Consider the following 21972-nt stretch of genomic DNA (forward strand, 5'->3'; position numbering starts at 1 on the left):
ATCTTTGCCGGTGGTTGCTGGAACTCGACGTTTCTCTTTTACTCATACACGAAAGGTGCTCAGGTCTCTGCCTCCCCCGTGTCTCATAGTTCTCCCAGTTTGTGTTCCCACACGAGGGCTGAAATAGTGGAGCCGTTGGATGGACGAGTGCACTGACGCAGCGCTGAGTCACTTTAGAGCGTGAAGTTTCTCCCCCTCACTCAACTATTACAAGTCGCTTTCGATCCATTTTCACAGTGCAGAGAGAGGTTGGATGGTTAGCGTGTTATTTACCGATGTTTTAGTCCAGGTTTGGGAGCGAACCAGACAGGTGACAGATTGACTATCCTCCATATTTGCACATTTGGCTTATCTTCTGTGTTTTGCCAGTAAGCTTTTGTGGGGAAATGAATCCCTCAGTGCAGATAAATATTGTTGGGAGACTGGAGCTACGCTGGTTTTAGAATTACCATCATCACGGTTAATGTGTTTAAGTGAAAGGAAATTCCTCTTTGCGGCAATAATAAGAAATTAAATGTGAGCATTTCAGAAATCTTTATCTCTTTCATCAACGAGTGTATATAAAGAACGCTGGCAAACAGAAATACGAGCGTGCGTGTACCACCTGACTGTCAAATCCCAAAAGCTTTAGCAATTCTTTTTTGAGGGGGTTTTAATGTAATAAAGTCGCTTTTTCTCCGCAGGTTGTTACGCTGCTCAACGATCTGTACACTTGTTTCGATGCCATCATTGATAACTTTGATGTTTACAAGGTCAGTCATGATAATCCAATCATGTCTTAATTTGTTTTCTTACTGTATGTTGACTTTTCTCTTAAACTTTACCTTAGTTTACCTCCTGGGTGAAGAGTTGTTGTCCCATCATGTTGTCTTGGCAGGTCGAGACCATTGGTGACGCCTACATGGTTGTATCGGGGCTGCCAGTACGGAATGGAAAACTGCACGCCAGGGAGATTGCTGGGATGTCGTTGGCATTGTTGGAACAGGTCAAAACTTTCAAGATCCGGCACAGACCCAATGACCAGCTGAGACTCAGGATAGGTATACACACAGGTTAGTGAGAAACCCAAGTCTGATTTAGATGTTCAGTAGTCTTGATGAATTGTACCTGAAAATGAAACGTTAGCCATCTTTTATATGTTTATTTCTTCTTAATTTGATTTTATGTAACGCCTCTCACAGACCATAACCCCCCCTCTTCAACCAGCAAGTGAACCAATTCAAAGATGGACGGATGAATGGAGTGTCCTCATGTACTCGTGTTTAATCCCTAAACTCTCCCCCCAATTCTAATTGTACAAAATGGTCCACTCACTCGAATAAGAAAAAAGTAAATAAACTGGCATTTGGGAATGAGCTTGGGTGTAAATGACACTAAGAATGACACATTGAGCCAAACAGCCCCTGTTGTTTTGCAACTAATCATGGGCTAGCTAAGATGCTAATGGTGGCAGATTGCCTGCAGCTGCACTATCATTCTAGATTATATGTTTCACTTCTAATAATACCTATGGACCAGTTTAGGCTTTGCAATGTTGCTGTGTAACTTAGATCCATTGTCCAGTTGTCATCATACACACACACACACACACACACACACACACACGTATTCACACGTGTATGACCTTAATCTGAATATTTAGGGTACAGTGTCGTTTTCTGTCTTCACATTTATTCTCCTCTACAGTAAAATCCTAAAAACCTACAAAGATGTCAGTTCACTTTGACGTTTAACAAACAAGTTAAACAAGTACTGGATGGGTAACATGACTTCCTCTCTTCACGGTTAAAAGAACGCTTCTCTTCAACTTAGAATAAGTAAACTTGAGTTTTCTAGTTGTTTCTGAATGATTCTTCAACTATTTTAAGATGAGAACAAAAGGGCCTCTCTCGAGTTTAGCAACTTGAATATGGAGTGAAGAATAATAGTTTTTCTAGCATAGTGTGGCTAAACCAGCTATATCGGTCTCTTTGCTCTATTGAGAGCAGCAGAAAATGGATCTGAGCAATCTGACAGAAAGAAGAGTTGAGTTTCAGAAGGGCGGTCTTTACTTTCTTAGACAGCCCAGCACGATAGGCAGCCACAAAAAAGTAGAACTTATGCCGAATGGCACTCTGGAAGGTAAAATTACGTTTTGTGAGACTCCTCAAGATTCTTAATTGATCTGAACCTGCTAAAAGCCTGTTCCTCACACGCACGGGCCAAGAGAAAAACATTAGCTGCTGTTAGCATTCAGCTAACATTATCTCTACATAAAATACGGTCACTTGGAAAAAACAAACAGCACAATTTAATTTCATATTGCTTCCTTCAAAACAGATATTTGTGTATTAATAGGTTTATACCCTCTTATGTTTATATAAAGTCGGCTGTGCAGTAAATGAGCCAATGATCTATCAAGCTAACAGTTGATTAACAGTTCCTTCTGTGGAAGAACCACTTTTAGTTACATCTGAAATGTCAATTTTAGCCAAAAATATTTATGAGTGACCGGAAATCAGCCTGACAAATGTTAAGCTGAGGAATCAGGAACAACCTAAAAACAAACTCAAAGAAACTGTTGCTGTAGTGATGTTGTGTGTGTCGCCCCATTTGTTGCCACATCTTCACAGACCGAGAGCCCCTAATAGTTCCCTTCATTTCACAAGCAGGGAGCTTCTCTATGGTCTTAAAAGGTCTGTTTAATAGCTGTAGCAGATGTAGACACCTAAGACCCTTGTTGTGGTGCCGCTGGTCAAGGCTATGGCTATGCAGAATGGGGGTCACCCCAAAAGAAACCCCAAGAAGTTATTGTGTACTGCACTGTGTTTTCATATCAGGCAGTTTTGGCAGGTATACCAGGACACTTAAAGCAAACTTCTCAATATTGAATAAGTGGGTTTTCAGTGTCACTGCTTTGTGGATAATTCACGAGTTCATCCAGGCACCAGTGGCTTAGTGGGCCGGCAGTGGTTTAGTGGTTTGAGACTTCGCTTGGGAACGAATCCCCGCCAAAACAAGTTGGTAGGGAGTGTGCGCCGATAGCTGGCAAGGCGTCACCTCCCTTGGCACTCAAGGGTCCCCATGAGCAAGCCAGAATTTCCCAATGTTACTTCCTGGGGGGCTGCAGAATGGCTGCCCCCCTGCTTCTGGCTTGTATTTAATGTACTGTATGTCACATGTGTGGGTTGAATGCAGAGGACAAATTCAATGTATATGTATGTAGTTCTTTGTTTCTCTTTTCTTTTGGCTACCTGCAAAGATTGAATGATGGACTCCAACATTTTGAAGTCAAACTCTTTCAATTTCCTTAAGCCAAAAAAACTGTGGCTGGCATAGAAAGTCCTGTCAGGGAATACCACCACTCGTTAAGCTAACGGAATATTAACGTGGCTAAATTTAGTGGAATCAGCCGTGAATGTGCTTAGAAGGACACGTTTTTCATTGGCTTGTAGTGGCTTTGCTGGGTAATAAAATGAGTGTGCATTAACGGTAAGGGAATAAACACTGAATGTTTTGGTCTTGATTTGTCTATATTTTAGTTGTAATCTCCAAGACTCTTGGAGACCAAGAGGCTTCCGATGCAGTTGTTTAGACTGTGCTTGCTCACTTTGGCTCTGTTTGTATTCACAAACTTGACATGCGTCACAAATTCAGCAGCATGTGCAGGCTGGCACTCAGCCTTGGTACAGTAATTCGATTCTAGCAGATTACTTTTTAACTGCCTTTGTACCTTTTTCATCTTATTTTTAAAGAGGGTTGTTTTTTTTGTTTCTTTTTTCCAGACCGGCTGATTTGATTGTTTTTGGTTCCCATTTTTAAAATTTGGCTGCTTCGGTGTTTTACAGGTCCAGTCTGTGCTGGTGTGGTTGGACTGAAAATGCCCAGATACTGTTTGTTTGGAGATACTGTCAACACAGCATCTCGAATGGAGTCTAATGGAGAGGGTGAGTGTGACCACATCCCTTGTTTGGATTCTCTTTGGTAGATGATTTCTTTTAGGAAAGCAATTGTTTATAAGGGTTTTCTTCCTTCTTTTTGTGCCCTAGCTTACTCATAAATATGGCTAAATAATAGAATGATTGCTGACTTTATTCAGCTGCAGAGTGATAAAAGTTTTGGTCAAGGATCAGGAGGGTCTGGGATTCATTATTTTTGTTTGCTCTCGTTATAATCATGGTTTCATAGACCTGTCAAGATTTTAACAATTTTACTCAGTTTTTTTAAAACACAAAAATAGTTGCTCGTCATGACTGAAGTCTTTGTGTTTTCTAGTCATCCCAGTTTAGCTCTGAAGTCTCAAGGCTGGTATTTCAGGTCATTGAGTTTAAGGCAACTTCCTTAGGTTCTTCAATACATTACATCTCAAGTGACATTGACAGCTTGGTGGTGATTGACGACCATATTTATCATCTGAGCTGAGGTACATCCACAGTCAGTTACTCTCAACACAGTTGTATAAAGGCAACATTAAGGTCACACCTCATGCTGGTTGAGTGATGACCAAATAAATCTCTCTTCCGCTGGTTGTGGAATAGTTTGTTTTAAGGATTTTTACCTCCACCTGCTGAAGGGTCACATCTTGGCTCAGGCGCCCCTTTTGATACATGTTGTTTTTTTTGTTTGAACTATTACCAAATCTGTACTAAAGTATTCAGACCGGCCACATAGCAGATGCTAGATACACACATTTTTGAATCTGTCTCTTTATTGCATATTTCAAATCCTTTAAGCTCTTTGAACATGCAGATGGTGACCTCCATCTGCAGGTACACACTCGAGAACAGCAGTGATGGGAACTCTGGTGTTATGAAACTGTGGTTGGATATTCCATGAGTGAATCATCAGATGTATTGATTAAGGACTGACTCACTTCCTCCACTGGTAAATAATTGAGAGCACTGGCATCCAAAGGCCCCAGCCAGCAATAAAGTGTGCAGCCTGAAACTGCCCAGGCAGAAATCACATCTCACATCTCTGCACGGTGTGCAGTTATCAGACAATACAATGAAGAATTCCTACCGTGTTAGCATTTGTGTCGCTGCTCCTCTTACCCCTGGGTAACCTCAACTGCTGTGCAGGCTAAAACTGAAAATGCAAATACTGTGCAGAAATAATGAAGATTTAGTCTCTTCTGTCATTGACCATCCAGTATAAATGCTGAGTGTCTGCTGTTTTTCTTGTTGTTTTTTCAGCCTTAAAGATTCACGTGTCCTCAGCAACCAAAGAAGTGCTGGATGAGTTTGGTTACTTTGACCTTCAGTTAAGAGGAGACGTTGAAATGAAGGTAAGACCCTTTTATTTTGTTTTAGAAACAGACACAGAGAACTATAAATATACATGTACATATACTGTACATGTATATGTTATAAATGTTAATTAGTGGAATGTACAAGATTTTCTTCAGATTATTGTATATGGCGATTGATGTAATGCAGACAGAGCTGAAGTAACCATCAGGGTCACCCGTAAATGAAGGGCAGACTAATAGAGGACACCCAACATCTGCATTGATTAACCTATTGATTTCTGTGTTTTTCCAGGGCAAAGGCAAAATGAGAACGTATTGGCTTCTTGGGGAGAAGACTGATGTATATGTTATTTGAGTATCCGGCTAATTTTATTGCAGGAGAAGAAGGGACAGCAGAAGCTCCTATGGCACAGCCGTTTTTACTTTTATTTGTTCTAGAATAAGTCATTTTTGGTGATTTACACACAGAGGAAAGAAGAATGGCACCATGTGACAAAAAAAAGAACCAGAGCGGGAAGTCCAGGTATATTTATGACCTGCATTCCATAATTGCAAAAAATGAGGGAGAAAAGGTAGAAGCTGTTTTTGTAGGGAGTTTTGTCCTAAGAGTGAGTACTTTTCACTGATAAATTCTTATTTTTCTGTGCTTTCTATTATAAGATTTGTATAATGTGTTTGAAAGTATATTAATATTTCCTCAAAATGTCCGTTCAAGTTTTTGGCACAGTATTACAAATGATGTCAGGGTTTCATTGACAGTGTTACACAGTACAAGATAATATGTATATATGTATATCTAAGATACTGTAAGATATTTTGTTCAGCAAGGAAAATAAAATACTCTTTTTTTCCATTATGGACTGGCCTTTTCAATTTTGTTTGGGTTACAGCAACCAAGGTTAAAGGGCAGAGATAAACACTCTATACTCACATTCACATCTACTGCCAATTTAAAGTCACTAATTAACCAATATTTGGATGTATTAAATCAAGTAACATTTTGGAAAACGTATTTAGAGACCCCTCCTTGAACCACCACCTTTGCCGTGGAGGGGTTTGTGTGCCCTAATGATCTTGGGAGCTAGGTTGTCTAGGGCTGTTATGCTCCTGGTAGGGCTTTTCATGGCAAACAGGTTCTCGGTGACGGGCCAGACTAAGGGTGGTTCACCAGCCAATCATGGAGATAACAAAATCGAGGTTGTTTATGTCTTCCAGATTGGCATTACCAGGGCCCCACTCTGGAGCCACCCCTGGGGTTGGGGCTCTCAGGCAAGCACCTGGTGGCCGAGTCTGTGCCCACTGGATGCCCACTGGGCACAGCCTGAAATGGTGATGTGGGCCCAACCTCCTGTAGGCTCACCACCCGCAGGAACATCCATTAGGGGCAGGTGCAAAGTGGTTTGGGCGGCAGTCATGGCAGGAGGCCTCGACGACCCAATCCTAAGGTTAAACCTCTGACTATAGGGACATGGAATGTTACCTCGCTTTGGGGGAAGTAGCCTGAGTTTGTGCAGGAGGTTGAGTGGTACCGGCTAGAGATAGTTGGGCTCACCTCCCCACACATCATTGGCACTGGAACCCAGCTCTTTAAGAGGGGCTGGAATCTCCACTACTGTCGAGTTGCCCAGGGAGAGTGGCGGCAGGCTGGTCTAGACTTATTCATAGCTCCCCGGCTCAGCCGCCATGTGTTGGAATTTACTAACGTGAAAAGAGGGTTATTTCCCTGCACTCTTGAGTCGGGCACAGGTCTCTTGCTGTTGTTTATGTCCACAGGCTGAACAGCAACACAGAATAGTAGAGGGGTGCTTGATAGTGCTCCGACTGGGGTCCCCATAGTTCTACTGGTGGACTTGCCCATGTGGGCAATGACAGCGACACCTGAAGGGGTGTATTGGGAGGAACGACCTCCCTGACCTGAAACTGAGTGATGTTTTGTTATCAGACTTCTGTGTTCATCACAGCTTGTCCATAACAATCACCATGCTCATGCATAAGAGTGTCTATCAGTGCTCATGGCACCAGGACACCCTGGGCCAAAGATCAGTTATTAACTTTGTTGTCTCATCTAACCTCTGGCCGTATGTTTTGGATGCTCGGATAAAGAGAGGGGCTGAGCTGTCAATGGATCACCACCTGGTGGTGAGTTGGATTCGCTGGCAGGGAAGACGCCTGGCAGACCTAAACTTGTTGTGAGGGTCTGTTGGGAACATCTGGCTGAGCACTCAGCCATGGAGGTCTTAAACTCCCACATCCGGAAGAGCTTCACCCAGATCCTGAGGGAGGCTGGGGACATTGAGTCAGAGTGGTCCATGTTTTCTGCCTCCATTACAGCTTTGAGCTGAAGAAGTAGAGGCTGAAAACTCTGAGGAGGACTCTGCCATCACCTAAGCCTCAGTCACTGAGCTACTTAGCAAGCTCCTTGGTGGCAGGGCATTGGGGGTGAATGAGATCCGCCCTGAGTACCTCAAGTCTCTGGAGATAGGGCTGTCCTGGTTGACACGCCTCTGCAACATTGCGTGACAGTCGGGAACAGTGGTATCTCTTTTTACAAAGGGGGACCGGAGGATGTGTTCCAGCTGTAGGGATAGTAGAACCCCCAGGAGAAACAATGCGGAAAACTGGACAAGCTCTATACCATCCTCTATACCAACCAAGTTTCCTTCGCAGGGTGGCTGGGTGCTCCCTTAGAGAGGGACTGAGCTGTCAATGGGGAGGCGTCTGAAACAGATGCCCGAGCCACCACAAGGAGATGTTCCAAGCAGGCCCTGAGGCCCTGAGGCAGTCTCAGGACATGCTGGAGAGACTATTCTCTTGGGCTGGCCTGGGAGCGTTCCTCCTCAAAGAGCTGGAGGAAGTCTCTGGGGAATGTGTGTGTGTTGGGGGCGATGTCATTCCATTCTCAGAATGCTGGTTTACTTGTGGTCCCCAGAGTCTGAAGGGCCAAGCATTCTCATCTCTCTCTACCCAGCCGGCCATCAGCAGGAGGGTCCCCCTACATGAGCCTGGTCCTGCTCAAGGTTTCTTCCTGTTAAAGGGGAGTTTTTCCTTGCCATTTTTGCTTGTGTGTCTGCATGTGTTATTTTTAGCTGGACAGAAGAAAATCTACCTCTCCTGCAGGGCTGTAATTACCATCCATTTTCTCCCAGTCAGTCAGGCCAGCAGCACCTGTTCGTGCCACAGCATGCCCCATGATTGCCTCTTTTAAAGCCGTAGTCATTTTATTATTTCATTATCATAGTGTTGTTTGCATATATATTGTGTAGATATATAACAGACACCCCAATCATAAGGTTCTTGCAGCTGTTATTCACACATGTAACAACAGGAAGGGGGTCCCTGTATTTGTAATATTCCAAATTATGGTGAAAAGTGTTGAAAACAGTACAGTTTCAGAAAGATTGTGAACAAAAAAGATTAGTTTGCTGTAAGACTGCCTGGATAATTCTTGATGAATATATATTTAAGGCTTTTGAGCTTATAACCCACACTGGCCACATACACTTATTCATATGCTGCATACTATACTTTCATGTATATATGCTTAAGGGCAGACAAAAAAAAAGCAAAATAAAAGAAAATGCAATTGCCTTGTCTTTTTTTTTGTAATTTTAAATAAAAGCTGTCTGTAACACCTTATGTTTAGTGTTAGTTGAGCCTGGGAGATAATGAAATGTCTGGACTAGTGCAGCTGCATAAATATATGATAGAATTACTTGTTGCCATAGCTACCACTTACTGGGAAAGCTTAGAGAGGATCGGCAGTGTCTGAAAGTGTTGTGATTGACAGAGCAAATATGCAGTCAGCTAGTATGGCTGAATCTCAAGTGTGCAACATTATGCTTATGTTTCAGGTATTGCAGTGAAGTGAATAACAGATTAGTCCTGATATCATTTTCTCTAAGGACAGGAATATTTACCTGATGCAGGGGGGACATTCTATTTGTTTTGTTCTAAAACATCTTTCAGCTAATAAAAACAACATTTTTGCAAAGAAATATACCTAAATGGGAAATATAGAAATCATGACAACAATGTGGCAACTATGTGATCTGAACAAAGGTAACACTTTTTTTTTACTGTCAATTTGTGGAATGTTGAAGAAATTAGTTCTTTTTTAAACCTGTTTTTGGTGATGTGTCAACTTCTGGGAATGATGCTTAAGCTTGGCACACCGTCAGTGCTGCTGGTGTGGAGAATGACGAAGGTTAGATGGAGGATACTGTACATAGATGTTAACTGTCAGGTTTATCTGCCACTTAAATGAATCACGCACGTGTATATAACAGTGTTTAGAGCAGACCTTTATTCTGTTACTTTAGAATTACTGAAGTGGTTTTTAGAATATGTTTTCTTTCTTTTAGTGTCTGACTTCTTCCCAACTAGTCACAAAACTTCCCGGCATGATGTTGCAACTGTAAAAATGTAAAAGCTTTTTGCTACATACATAAAACCTCCAAACATACAATACAGGGTAATTGTCTCAGCAGATCCTGTAATAAATGCTGGGAAAAGGTTTGGCAAGGCTGAAGTCTAGCCAGTCCTCACCACAGCTGAGAATCTGCTATATGTTTGTTACATTTTCATAAAGGGATGTAGATGTCTCATAATGTGAAAGGTAAGACTCAGTCTAAGTTGTTGTACTGTGGATCGATTTCATCCAGCCTCTGGCTGATGGGTGTGCTGAACATGGAGGACTTCTTGAAGGGTTCTCTGGGGTTCTGTATGGCTGTTACACCCTGTGATGCAGAACAACAGAGGAAGTGTTAGATCCATCATAGTAAAGTTATCTCTTATTTGCTTTTACCTTTTTATATTCTTTATTCTTGTTATATTGTTATTCATTACTTAATGTTTCTTATTATTTGCTAATGCTTAATGTTCATGATGCTTGATGTGTCAACTTGAACTTCTCTGGTCAAGGGCGACAGAAATGCAGCTGCTGTGGGGAAGTGACATTGACTGGAGATAGAGCTGCAGGGCCTGACCCAGGAGGTGTTCTTTTAATCTGTCTGATATGGAAGAATGTGCTGTGTGCGAGCTAAGCTAATCAAATCAGTGAAGACCTACGTATAATCTCACCATTATGATTTACAGTCTTTTGCTTTGTTTGGGACCTGCTATCTTGTGTTTTCCCCCTTCCTTAGACACATGTGAATTCTATGTAACTAGGGACCTCCTAATCTCAATAAAAGAAGGATGGCGGGAGGTGTGCGTCAGAATGTGTTGGAGATCTGTAACTGAGCACATCTTCCCGTTCTCCTTGCAAGTAAAATTCAAAACTGTTGTCTTTGCCTCATTTGTTTCTCTCATGTTTCAGGTCGTTTGAACCTAAAAGGAAGGATAAATAAGAAGCAAGATACAACTGTGTCTGATTTTTTTTTTAAAAAACCCTACACCTTTGTTAAATAATAAGACATTTTCCACAGTGCAAAAAGGTAATCTCACACATATGTAAGGACACAAAGTGTATGTACACATCCTCATGGCTGCATCTTTTTTTACTGATGTAGGCAACCTTTTTATCATAAATGGTGACGGTTTCCCGATCAGAAGAAGCCAGAGGCTCCTCTCCTTCATTTTCTTTCCTTGTATAAAAGCAGTCAACAGCCTCCAATTACATTACTGGAAAAAGAGCATTTAGAGGAATATACATTACTGGGCACCAGATGGAAAGATAATTCACATCTTGATTTAACTCAATTTCAGAACAGGAGGGTACACACAAAATAAACACAAAGACCACTTCAACAGTGGAAAAAAGGTTAGTGAAGGTATTTCCGTGGTTAGAAAGACAATTTTTAGCCAGGCTGTAAGATGTAGCTGTTTTGATTATAAATAACTAGGCTGCTTCATTTCATGTAGCAAAGACTGTTCTTTACTATTTTGTTTCTTAAAGACAGGTATTTTGATTTGTCGTGATCCAGAAATACCAGTCACACATTTAGTCACATCAAATAAAAAAAGGATACAGCTAAAACCAGCAAGGCTGTAGCTCGGTCTGCAGGGGACTGGGTTGAGTAGCGTCCGGTTCCCAGGTCTTGCCCGGACAAAACATGGAAGGCGTTCTGGTAGTAGGGGGACACCTTCAGGACATCACCAAGGTACCCATGAGCATGAGCACCCAAGTTACTGAACCCAAATGCTCACAGTCACAGTGGGATAAGCTCGAAACACCCTCCCCATGACCCCGAAAGGGACATAGTGGAAAAGAAATATGACTGAAAAAGGACAAAATGTGATGAAGCCAAACTGTTCCAGTTGTTCTGCACTTCAGTCAGGTTGGTTAGGAAATGGTGTAGTGTGGAGTACAGTATCCTTGTTTATGGTAGAACTGGTGCTGATGAAGCATACCTGCCGTCCTTCAGTCTGGCAATAGGTCAGCTTTAGGTCAGAACTAGATCTAAGGTGTGGTTGAAGCTATAAATTGGCTGATTTATCTGTTGAAGGAAACCAACTGACTCAAGTAATGAAATGAAGCCATTTATAACATCTACATGGATGTTAAAGTCTCCAGTAAATATGACTCTATCTGTTCTGAGGACCAAGTCAGATAAGAATTCAGAGAACTCAGACAGGAACTCTGAATGTGGCCCAGCAGGGGGCCGATATACAACTACAAACAGAAGTGGCTTTTATGTTCAGATGGGTGATGCCAAGAGTCAGGCTTTAATATGAACTGGAACCATGTTTTGGTCTAGGATTAATTAATAACTTGGAGTGATTGATTGCACCACTCCCCCTCCTCGACCAGTAACACAGGAATATGATAATTAAGATGGGTAGGAGGAGTAGATTCATTTAAGCTCACATACTCCTCCTCCTGAAGCCAGCTCTCAGTAAGACAGAATAAATCAATGTGATGATCCGCTATCAGGTCATGTACCAAAAGGGATTTACACAAAAGAGATCTAATATTTAATAGTCCACATTTAATTATGATGTTAGTTTCTCCAGCTTGTGCTTTAGTATTAATTTTAATAAGATTATGGTGATTGACCGCTCCCCTGCTCTGTGCTTGGTGAACTTTTAACCGTGGAACAGAGACTACCTCTATAGTGTTAAATATGTTATTGTTGGTGGATGAGGGTTCTAAGGAAGCAGCAGAGAGGTGTGTAAGACCACAACTCTGCATCCTGGTCTGGACCCTGGATTGTCAGGTCACTTTGGGTCTAATAAAATTAGCCAAATTACTAGGAATGAGAGAGGCACCATCCCGTGTGGGATGGACACCGTCTCTCCTCATCAGACCAGGTTTTCCCCAAAAAGTGCTCCAATTGTCTACAAAGGCCACCTGGTTATCGGGGCACCACCGTGACAGCCAGCGACGGAGCGACGACATGCGGCTAAACATCTCATCGCTGGCCAGATTGCTGAGGGGACCAGAGAATGCTACGGAGTCCCACATCGTTTTAGTTGCAAACCGACTCTATGTTAATTTTGGTGACCTCCGACTAACGAAGCCGGGTGTCGTTTGCTCCGACGTGAATAATAACTTTACCAAATTTACGTTTACTTCTCGCTAGGAGCTTTAAATTTGCTTCTATGTCGCCCGCTCTGGCCCCCGGAATGCTCTTAACTATGGTCGCTGGAGTCGGCTTCACGTAGCGCAAAACAGAGTCGCCAATTACCAGGGTCGGTTTCTCAGCGGGTGTGTCGCCGAGTGGGGGAAGCGGTTAGCCACGGGAAGCGGGTGGTGGCACCGTGGGCCTTTGTTTTGGGGCTACGCTTCCTGCGAACCGTCTCCCAGCCGCTCGGCTAGCCGGCTGCTGCCGGGGGACCGCTAGCTGTAGCTACGCTAGGCGGCTCCGCGGCAGCTAGCTTCTCCTGGCTACCTGACGCAACTCCAGCTAACTCCAAGCTGCGGAACCGAGTCTCAAATTCACTAAGTCTCGCCTCCAGAAGCATTAATAAACTACACTTTCTGCACGTATTCCCTTCATAAATGGAGGCAGAGAAGTAACTAAACATTTCACAAACTGAACAGACAAAGACACCGTGTTGGTGAGGCCATGCTAATGCTAATAATCCTGTATTTGTTTAATATGGACTATTTCTCCCTGTTGTTATCGAGTGACTAGAATTTCCCGAGTATTCAATTTTAAATAAAGTGAATTTAATACACACCCTGCACAGTGCACCAACGAACTATTGAGAAGACAGGAAATGACGCATTACGTTACCCAACGGAAGTGGGTAACGATCAAAGACACTTTGATCTTCCAAGGATCAATGGCACATTGATTCAAAGCAAAATATGTTGTATATTACATCTTCCCCCACTGCTGGTGTGGACCAACTTTGAAGACAAACACTATCGAAGGAAATACTGTTCAAGGCAGTGTGTTGTGAAGAGCTACAGTTGTCACATTTAAAGACAATTGAACTCTTATCGTGTCCTGACCAACATCCTGTCCTGAACTCTGCTAATCAGAATTATTGCATTCCAGTCCCTACTAGAGTGAATCATGTCTAATAGAGAGCTGGTAGAGAACTATTTAATCTACAAACTCTCTCAGAAATACCCAGGCACTGTGTCTCCACCCGCAGGTACTGGCAGAGAGGCTTTGAATGCAGTTCTTCGGAGCATGGCAAACAAGTACGAGCAGGACTTTATGGAGCAAGCGGGTGACCTCTCCCCATACGTCGCCGTGACTAGGAACAAGGCAGGTTTTAACAAGGTGATGGACGACATGTTCAGAGATGAAATCAACTGGGGAACAGTTGTAGGTCTTTTTGTCGTGGGCGGCGCCACTTATGTGCAATCTTTCGAGGGCGGCGCAAGTGAACCAGTTTGCCACGTTGCAGACTGGATGACAGATTACCTGGACCAACGGATTAATCCATGGATCGAGAGTCAAGGAGGATGGGTGAGTATAAAGGAGAGAGACTCAAAATACAGCTTCCTTTGTGCCGCAGTTAGAGAATTGATGACCCAAACACAACCTTTTTTTCTTTTTAGAATGACTAATGGCCATGAGTTGATTCGTGGAATTTTATTAGTGTTTTATAGTGTTTTTTCTGAATAGAATTCAAGTTTGAAGTAACTGAAAGTATACCGTGTAGTAGCTGTGTTATATGAAGATTTGAAAGAAAAATGACTCCCTTCACCTGACAGGTTTTCCAAGATAATCCGTTTTTTATTTTCCCTTTCAAATTAATAGAATTGTGCAATTTACGTTGGCATGCAACCTTGGTGTGTAAAAAAAGAATCTTTATTTAGAATTCAAGCTAGAATTCAAACTTACATGTCAGTTAATCCCACCACCATTTACAATGTTTGTTGCTTCCTCATAAATAAAATCAGAATAATTTCACCGCTAATTTTATTTCCCCATCTTTCGTGCTGTACGCCGCCTGGCGCTTCCGTCAGCCGTCCCCATCAATGCCAGTTCTCCTTTAGCCTCCCTTCATGCTAATGCTGCTGTAGTTGACCACCTTGTCTGGTTTTTGTCTGAACCTTTGTCTCTGTTACAGGACTGCTTTGTTACCATTTATGGGGAAGACGCCTGCACAAACAGAGCTCAGGAAGACAGGCGTAAATGGATACTGGGCGGACTGGTGGTGCTGGCTGGTGTTTTGATCATTGTTACAAAAAATTATGGTACATTACGTAAGGCATTTTCAAACTTTATGTCTTATTGGTCATAGAGACTGTCAGTACCCTGCTTGTGTTGCGTTTCACTTAATTAATGTTTGTAAATTTGCAGTTATTGTACAATTAAAATTACTCAAAAGCACTTTTTTTCCAGAGATTTTGTACCAATTATACAGTAATTCACGTATCATTAGCGTGACCTCACCATTTGTTTCACCCTGGAGTGTTTGGGGTGAGGCTCCGAGTTTGAGGCATGGTCAGAACTAGAGCTTTCTCTACTCCCACACACCAAAGTGTGACTGTTTCCCTCTGTGTCGGGATTGTGCTTCTGAACCCCCTCCTGACCCGGTTCATATTTTAAGACTTCATGTTCCGAGCTGCGTCCCATTAACTCTCCTCATAGCTTCCTCTGCCTAACTGTGGTCATTTCTCTAGATAACTGTGCTTCATTTGATCTTTTTCATGATTCTTTTAGAACATGAGGATATGTTTAATATCTTTTGTCATGGGACAGCTTTATTTAAAAAAATCAGTCAATACAACAACTAATTGGTTATGACATGGGAATGACTCAGATATACTGTACAATACCGTATTTTCACGACCATAAGGCGCACTGTAATAAAAGGCGCAGTCTCAGTTACGGGTGCTATTTCTGTACATACAAACATACATAAGGCGCACCGTATTATTAGGCGCATGCTAAAACATACAGTAAAAAAGTAAAAAAACGGAAGTAAAACAGTGAGTTTTGACACATTTATTAAACAAAATATTCATTCTTCTGCCACAAAACCATCAAAGTTTTCATCTTCTGTATCTGAATTAAACAGCTGCGCTATTTCACTGTCCAACATCCCGAATTCCTCTTCTTCATCATCTGAATCGGACTCACCGACCGGGTTCATCCATGTTGGTGATGTGGCTTGTCGCGGCAGTAGGTGCCCTCTCCTGGTAATCCACAGGCAGCCGCTACGCAACAGTTGTCCTTGCACATATGGAGAGATGCCGCCTCCTCATAAAGTGAAAACACCAAGACGGACCTCCTTGGAAGTGCTCAATGTCCATTTCTTCAGCAATCGCTTTGGCCTTTTATCGAATGGTGACAGTAGAGACGCCCCTTCCAGTTGTTCGCTGTTCGACAACCAACTGTTCCACTCGGTCTTCCAGCTCGGGCCACCTTGCTTTGTTCCCGTGGAAACTCAGCTTTGTCTTCCTCACTTTCATTCACTTTCTTCTTTTCTCCACTTTCTGACCATGGACTCATTTCCATTAAAATGTCTTGCAGCTGCTCGACTGTCATTTTCAGCCACATGTTCGATGGCCTGTAGTTTAAAGTAAGCCTCATATGCGTGTCGCTTGACCGGTGCCATTTTAGGGGATCCTTATGCGTAGGTGTGCTGCTAATCGATGGGCAGAGCGTTTACCGTAGTGCTCCCAGCAAAGGCACACAGCAGATTTTGGAACTCAGTCCACACACAAGGCGCACCATATTATAAGGCGCACCGTCGATTTTTGAGAAAATCTCAGTGTTTTAGGTGCGCCTTATAGTCGTGAAAATATGGTATTTAAAGGCAAAATACATTAAGAAGACTCTTCATACCCTGTATTTTTTGCTCAACTGCTGTTTTTGCTGCACATTTTGTTAGTTAGAGTTTGAGAGCACCAAACTGGTTGCAGTTCTTCTTAAACTTTCCTTTCAGTCTAACCAGCTCCCTGTTTCTGCTTTCCGACATCCGTCAGGTCATCAAACCAATAACAACAAAAGCCCTGATAATTTCTTGGAATTTAGGTAAACTGGTGGAAGCATTTCACAAGTGCCACTGTGACCTTTTATGTCATAGTATATTAAAAATAGGAGAGTTTCCAACAGACAAACCTGGATCCACTTGGAATTCTCACTCCAAAAGGTAATAGCTTGGTCCGTTTCATAATCCTGGAATACAGAACACAGCGTCACTCAGTTTCTCTTCACCTACTTTCTGAGACAACTTTAGTAATAGTGTTACGGCTTTAGTGCCGTTGTGTGGCTTCAATCTGTTGCTGACTTTTCCGCTCTACTCCTCCAGGTGATCATCCCACCTTCAATCTCCCAGCTACTCCTAATTTGCTGAAGAGTGAAGACGAGGTGTGGCCCAGCGAGAGCTAGGGAGAGCGAGAGAAGGTGGCCCATGGTGGTGGAAGTGTGTTGCTGTTTACGGGGATAGCTGACCGTTAGCTGTAACCTGTGATAGATCTTGGCGTGTGTTGATTATTGTTGGTTTCCCCCAAGGTGTGGAGGTATTTTCAGTTGATTGTTTGGGTTCTCTTGTGGCTTTTTCCACCCCCATGAGTGGTGGCCTTTTCTGTTGGTTTGTGTTAACACAAACACTTTGTTGTTTAGTGTTGACCGGCGTTTTAAGTTGTTTTCTAAATAATCAAACTGTAATTTTACTTCGGACAACCAGTCTCTGCTCCTGTCTTATTCCTCCTGGCAAACCATACTCCATTTGTTCTCCTCCCTTCATCTCCTAAAGTGAAATTATTAAATCAAAATCTGTGCGATCACAGGATATCAGAAGTGTGTCTTCCCATGTGAGTGAGATACAAGTTAGACATCAACCTTTTTGAACCTCTTGAAGCTTCCACTTTTCAGTATTTACTCCGTTCATATATATCTCACAGAATACTTAGGGTTTTGTTTTTTTTAATGAAAATGACCTCTCCAGGCTACATTTTGTAAGACCTTATATACAAATATTATTTTACTACAGAGAGTGGCTCTCTTCTTTTTCAAGGTTATGTTCCCATAACCTTGTTTTTCTGTCTGATGACGCACTCAAGTGTAACCAGAAACTTTGTGTTTTTCTGTCTGTTAACTGTTTCTCATTCATCAATAACTGAAGATTTTACAAAACCTGTATAATAAATACAGAGAGCAGCTGATTCATTATATCAGATCCCCAGATAAAACATTAGTACCATTTACGATCTTATGTGATGGGATGTCACTCAATCTATCATGTAAAGGGGCTTCCAACTGAACCGTTTATGACCTTAATATGCTTATTACCATGGAAATGTCAGTGCATGCATACTTTTTTAGTGTCGCATAACTAATACTGAATATTTCATTTGTACATACCGGTGCATTAAAGAGCAATGTGTAACCACTTGTGCAAACCGCTAAAATAATAAAAACAGCAACAATAAAATTGAAAACATTTCAGTATAAAACAAAAGTATTTTATTTTCAGGTGACAATAAAGAATCAGTAGAGCATATAATCTACAGTACTTACTCTATTTACAGTTAGTTCTGGTACTTTTTGCACAAAGCCCGGCACAGAGAAGTCCCTCTGAGTTGTGGAGCAGAACTCAGTCTTGGAAACGGGTTCTTTCTGCACATGTTGAATCTTCTCACTGTGGAAACATGGAAGGTATGAGCTTTAATATCTGGCATAAAATGATTATTACACCTTGCAGTAGGTTGATTCATGACACCTGAGTATGGACAAACTTGTTTTATTGACTAAATTCTGAAAGTCACGTGACACATTTTGTGTTCACCTTGACATTTGCTGCCATCCAGAGATTATTGAGGCTTCATCAGTGAATATGAAATGAATGTAAAATGGAATGTAACATTTCAGTCTGTGACCTTCACTGAGAAGAACAGAGCCTTAACAGAACATGCAATCAGCCAGCAAAAGGGCTGCGAGCTGGACAGGAACCTGGAACAAATGAAGCAGCCTGGTCGGTTATTTAAAACGTCCAGGAAATGTGATGTACGCCGGTGTCATCACAGCGTTGATGTTCTGTACTCTTCACAAGCACTTAGCACGTGTGGGATGTTCTAACCACATCTGTGGTGAAAGCTCACGAGAACTGGCCTCCATATGAAATAACACCATAGCTGCAATTTAGAAATCAAGGCAACCAATATGTATAAATAGTACCGGTACATCAATTTTCATCAACTTGTTGCTGTTCTTGTTTGCTTTCCTCCTGGCCAGCAGCATTACCCTTTACCTTAACAATCCACCTGCTGACTTGATTTATTAAGAATAAAACCAGATCACAGCTTATTTACCTTAACTCCTGGGCAATACATCTCACCATACGTTCCCTCCTGGTGCCTATGTTGTGGAAAAAGCAAAGAGAAGACTAAATAAAAACAGATTAAGATTAAGAACTAAGATTTACCGATTAAATAATATTAAGAAAGCACATGTTTCAGTGGAAGAAATGTGTGTTTGGTTACACTGAAACATTTGTCATGGCTTCACAGTTCAGAAATCCATTAGATCAAAACACATACCGCATAGTCTCACTTCTGGACTCTTTGGAGGACTATAAGCTGCCATGTATGAAGTACGAGCTTCCATTTTGGATCCTGGGTCTATTATAAGATCAACGTGTCCATGTCTCATGATATGCACATTTGTTTTCTAGATAAAGAGACGCACAGGTTGCAGATTAATAAATAATAAAAACATGTGTTGTATAATACAAAAATATTGAAATCATCTGAAATTATGCTATTTTTAAGCTGATTTTTGCCCAACATAAGAGTTGGTAAATAAATAAAGAGACAAATTCTTAAAGTTTACTCAAATTAACTGAAATGCCACAGGCAAGGTGCGCTTCCTTTGCAGAGCGAATTTGCCGCATTTCTCTCTTGTCGGTGTTTTGGGGGTTTTGTAAGTTGTTGTTCCTGCTGAGTTTCTGTGATTGCAACATTTTCATCTCGCGGCGTTTTCCTGTAGCATTTGTTTTATGTTTGTTGGTTTGTTTTTCTTATCATTATGTTTCCTGCGTTTGCATCATTTGGCTGCGCCACAACAACAGAGCAACAGTCATATTTTTAAAGCCATTAAGTTATTGATGCTGACCCTGACAATTATTACTGTTTTTTTTTTGAGAGTGACATGTGTTCATGTGTTGAGGCTTTGCTGTTAGCTGGCGTGTATAAAGGTGAACTAGAACTACTCACCTCTCTTCTCTCACTGTCACAAACAGGATTTCGAGTTTTCATCTGCACTGTTGCTGACTGCCGGTTCATTATGGGCTGTATCACTGGAGAAAGCAACTTGTTCTGATCTACAGGTTCGCAGTTGTCTCGACAGCTCAAGGCCACAGCGCCGAGTCATGTCTCCATGGCAACGGCCATCCGCTGGCCAAAGAGAGAAAGACATGATCCATTGTTTGAATAAAACATGTTATTTTATAGGTTATAGTATCATGTCTGGTTATATTTCCTGGTACAAAATATCATGTTTATATAAGAGAAAAGAAAATGTAATAATTCTATGGTATATATACAGTATATATATGGTCTATATTATATAACACCGGCTTTGTTACGGCCCCAGGCTAATGCGCCTCCTCCCTCCTCTGTGCTCTGCTTCCCAGTGTTGTGTCGTACAGGTGCTTCTCTGCCATGGATGTTCTGAGGTTGTGAATCACAGGTGGAAAAAGCCAGTTTTTCTCCTACATAATGTGGCTGGCTGTCTGTGTGCGGGCTGCTGGCTTGGAGCTCCCGGTGGTGGGCCAGGCATAGATGCTCACCCCGATTCCAGCTTGCTCTGGACGTGAGGCACAATTGTATTAGCTTATTCTAGGTTTAGGAGGGTCTGCCAATTTATTTTGGTAATTATAAAAACTGAGGCTCTTTTGTTCTTTTAGTTCTAATGCTCAGGACTGAAGGAGAGAAAGACACAACGGAGTTTGTTTTGTTATTTGGCTTATTTTTTTGCAGCTCCCAACAGGTCCACTTCCTGACATTTCTCATCTTCCTCTGTTAACTTGAAACAAATAAACAACTGATTTATACCTTTACATCTGGTTTTTATGTGCTTCTTTTCCCCATCAAGCTGGGATGTAATACATTATTAGCAGTAGTAGTATTGTTGTTGTTGTTATTAACAACAACAACAATAATAATAATAATAATAATAATAATAATAATAATAATAAAATAATAATAATAATAAATAGTTATAATAATAATAATATTCAGCGATCATCAAATCAAATCGAAACTCTTTTTTCCCAGTCTAGAGTTAAGACCCCACCTTTAACAGTAGAAATGATGAATGAGCAGCCTGATGACCACAGTCTTTCTGGTGAACCCAGAAGCACATACTAAAGGGAACGCTATGGATGAAATCATGATCCTAAATCATGATCCTAAATCATAATCCTAAATCGTGATCCTAAATATGCAAGGTGTGAGACTCCTGCTATGATCTGACCAGTCATCAACTTACCCAATCAACACTTTCTTTTGTTTCCCTCCCATTGAAAGCAGGTTGTTATGGTAACTGACTGCCAGTCAGATCATTTTCTTTCCTTTTCTTTTCTTCTTCCTCTTTCATTACTAAGAGGCTGACATGGTTAATGTGCTGTTATCCAACACAAGACTATAAAGCCATTATGTTTGTGTATGTATAGGAAAGGCAGACGTATGTCCTCGGCATAGTACACTTTTCTCCTTAGTCAACCTCCTAATGGGAGCCCTGGCTGCCTGGAGGACACCTTATCAAACAAGGGTGCTTTTTTCTTTAAATCCTTCCACACTTGTTTCACATCAGTGTTCTCATAATGACAGAAGGTACTGTCTTAAGTGGTTTCAAATGTGGGGGGAAATTACATTTGGGGACACTTCCTGTTCAGCGGCCCTCGTAAAAGGGCTCCTTACCTCATTCAAAGAGTGCCTAAAAACACTGAATAGAAAAGTGGCCAAAAGAGGGATCTAAAAAATGAAAAACCTGGTGATTTCACGTCATCTTCCATGTAATGAGTAAAGGCACGGTTTCCTGTTGGAGAAATTGTGACTGATGTTTTTAGAATTCCCTGAAGAATTTAGAGATTCACTGGTCATTTTCTTTTAAAAAGAGAGTAAAACACTTGTTTCTTTTACACTGTGACTAGACAACTTATATTCATTGTCATCTGATCGGGATAAATCCTTCAGTCCCTCTTTTAGCTACTGCTCCCTTGTGAGGTCAGGGGGTGAGTTGAGTTAGCCACTTCACCTGTCCCATAAACGCATATCTTTAGACAGTGGAGAGAAGCCAGAGTGTCCAGAGAAAAGCCACAGGGCACGTGGAGAACATACAAACTCCACACAGAGAAAAGTCCCCTGCATGGGGATTGGAATGCTT

General features: G+C 41.7%; 3 protein-coding genes across 3 annotated transcripts in view; 2 read left to right on the top strand and 1 right to left on the bottom strand.

Annotated features, from left to right (window-relative positions):
* Positions 1-6086, top strand: part of npr2 (natriuretic peptide receptor 2) — a 44079-nt gene extending 37993 nt beyond the window's left edge. Inside the window, exons 18-22 of the mRNA XM_057019758.1 lie at positions 684-752; positions 878-1052; positions 3828-3926; positions 5175-5266; positions 5523-6086. Of these exons, the coding sequence (XP_056875738.1) occupies positions 684-752; positions 878-1052; positions 3828-3926; positions 5175-5266; positions 5523-5585 (498 nt within the window). The 3' untranslated portion in view covers positions 5586-6086. The remainder of the gene's footprint in view (positions 1-683; positions 753-877; positions 1053-3827; positions 3927-5174; positions 5267-5522) is intronic.
* Positions 6087-9510: 3424 nt separating this feature from the next.
* Positions 9511-20002, bottom strand: spag8 (sperm associated antigen 8). The gene is made up of 6 exons (XM_057019763.1): positions 19800-20002; positions 19125-19254; positions 18897-18942; positions 18106-18226; positions 16705-16761; positions 9511-9966 (listed from the first exon to the last, which is right to left on the bottom strand). The coding sequence occupies exons 1-6, from the start codon at positions 19866-19868 to the stop codon at positions 9853-9855; spliced, it is 537 nt and encodes a 178-aa protein (XP_056875743.1). The 5' UTR covers positions 19869-20002; the 3' UTR covers positions 9511-9852.
* LOC130517718 (bcl-2-like protein 1) lies at positions 13384-14959 on the top strand. Its single transcript, XM_057019761.1, has 2 exons — positions 13384-14097; positions 14705-14959. Exons 1-2 carry the CDS (start codon positions 13696-13698, stop codon positions 14876-14878), a joined length of 576 nt encoding a protein of 191 aa, XP_056875741.1. The 5' UTR covers positions 13384-13695; the 3' UTR covers positions 14879-14959.
* Positions 20003-21972: the final 1970 nt, after the last annotated feature.

The sequence above is a fragment of the Takifugu flavidus genome, chromosome 20 (assembly GCF_003711565.1).
Source record: "Takifugu flavidus isolate HTHZ2018 chromosome 20, ASM371156v2, whole genome shotgun sequence".
Taxonomy (NCBI): Eukaryota; Metazoa; Chordata; class Actinopteri; order Tetraodontiformes; family Tetraodontidae; genus Takifugu; species Takifugu flavidus.

Excerpts from the sequence above, each read along its gene's own strand:
- LOC130517718 (XM_057019761.1), top strand. The coding sequence starts at position 13,696 with ATGTCTAATAGAGAGCTGGTAGAGAACTATTTAATCTACAAACTCTCT. Across the intron at positions 14,098-14,704 it reads TCGAGAGTCAAGGAGGATGG|GACTGCTTTGTTACCATTTA; the intron begins GTGAGTATAAAG and ends TCTCTGTTACAG.
- spag8 (XM_057019763.1), bottom strand. The coding sequence starts at position 19,868 with ATGAACCGGCAGTCAGCAACAGTGCAGATGAAAACTCGAAATCCTGTT. Across the intron at positions 19,255-19,799 it reads GTGACAGTGAGAGAAGAGAG|AAAACAAATGTGCATATCAT; the intron begins GTGAGTAGTTCT and ends CTCTTTATCTAG. Across the intron at positions 18,227-18,896 it reads TGTATTGCCCAGGAGTTAAG|TGAGAAGATTCAACATGTGC; the intron begins GTAAATAAGCTG and ends ATGTTTCCACAG.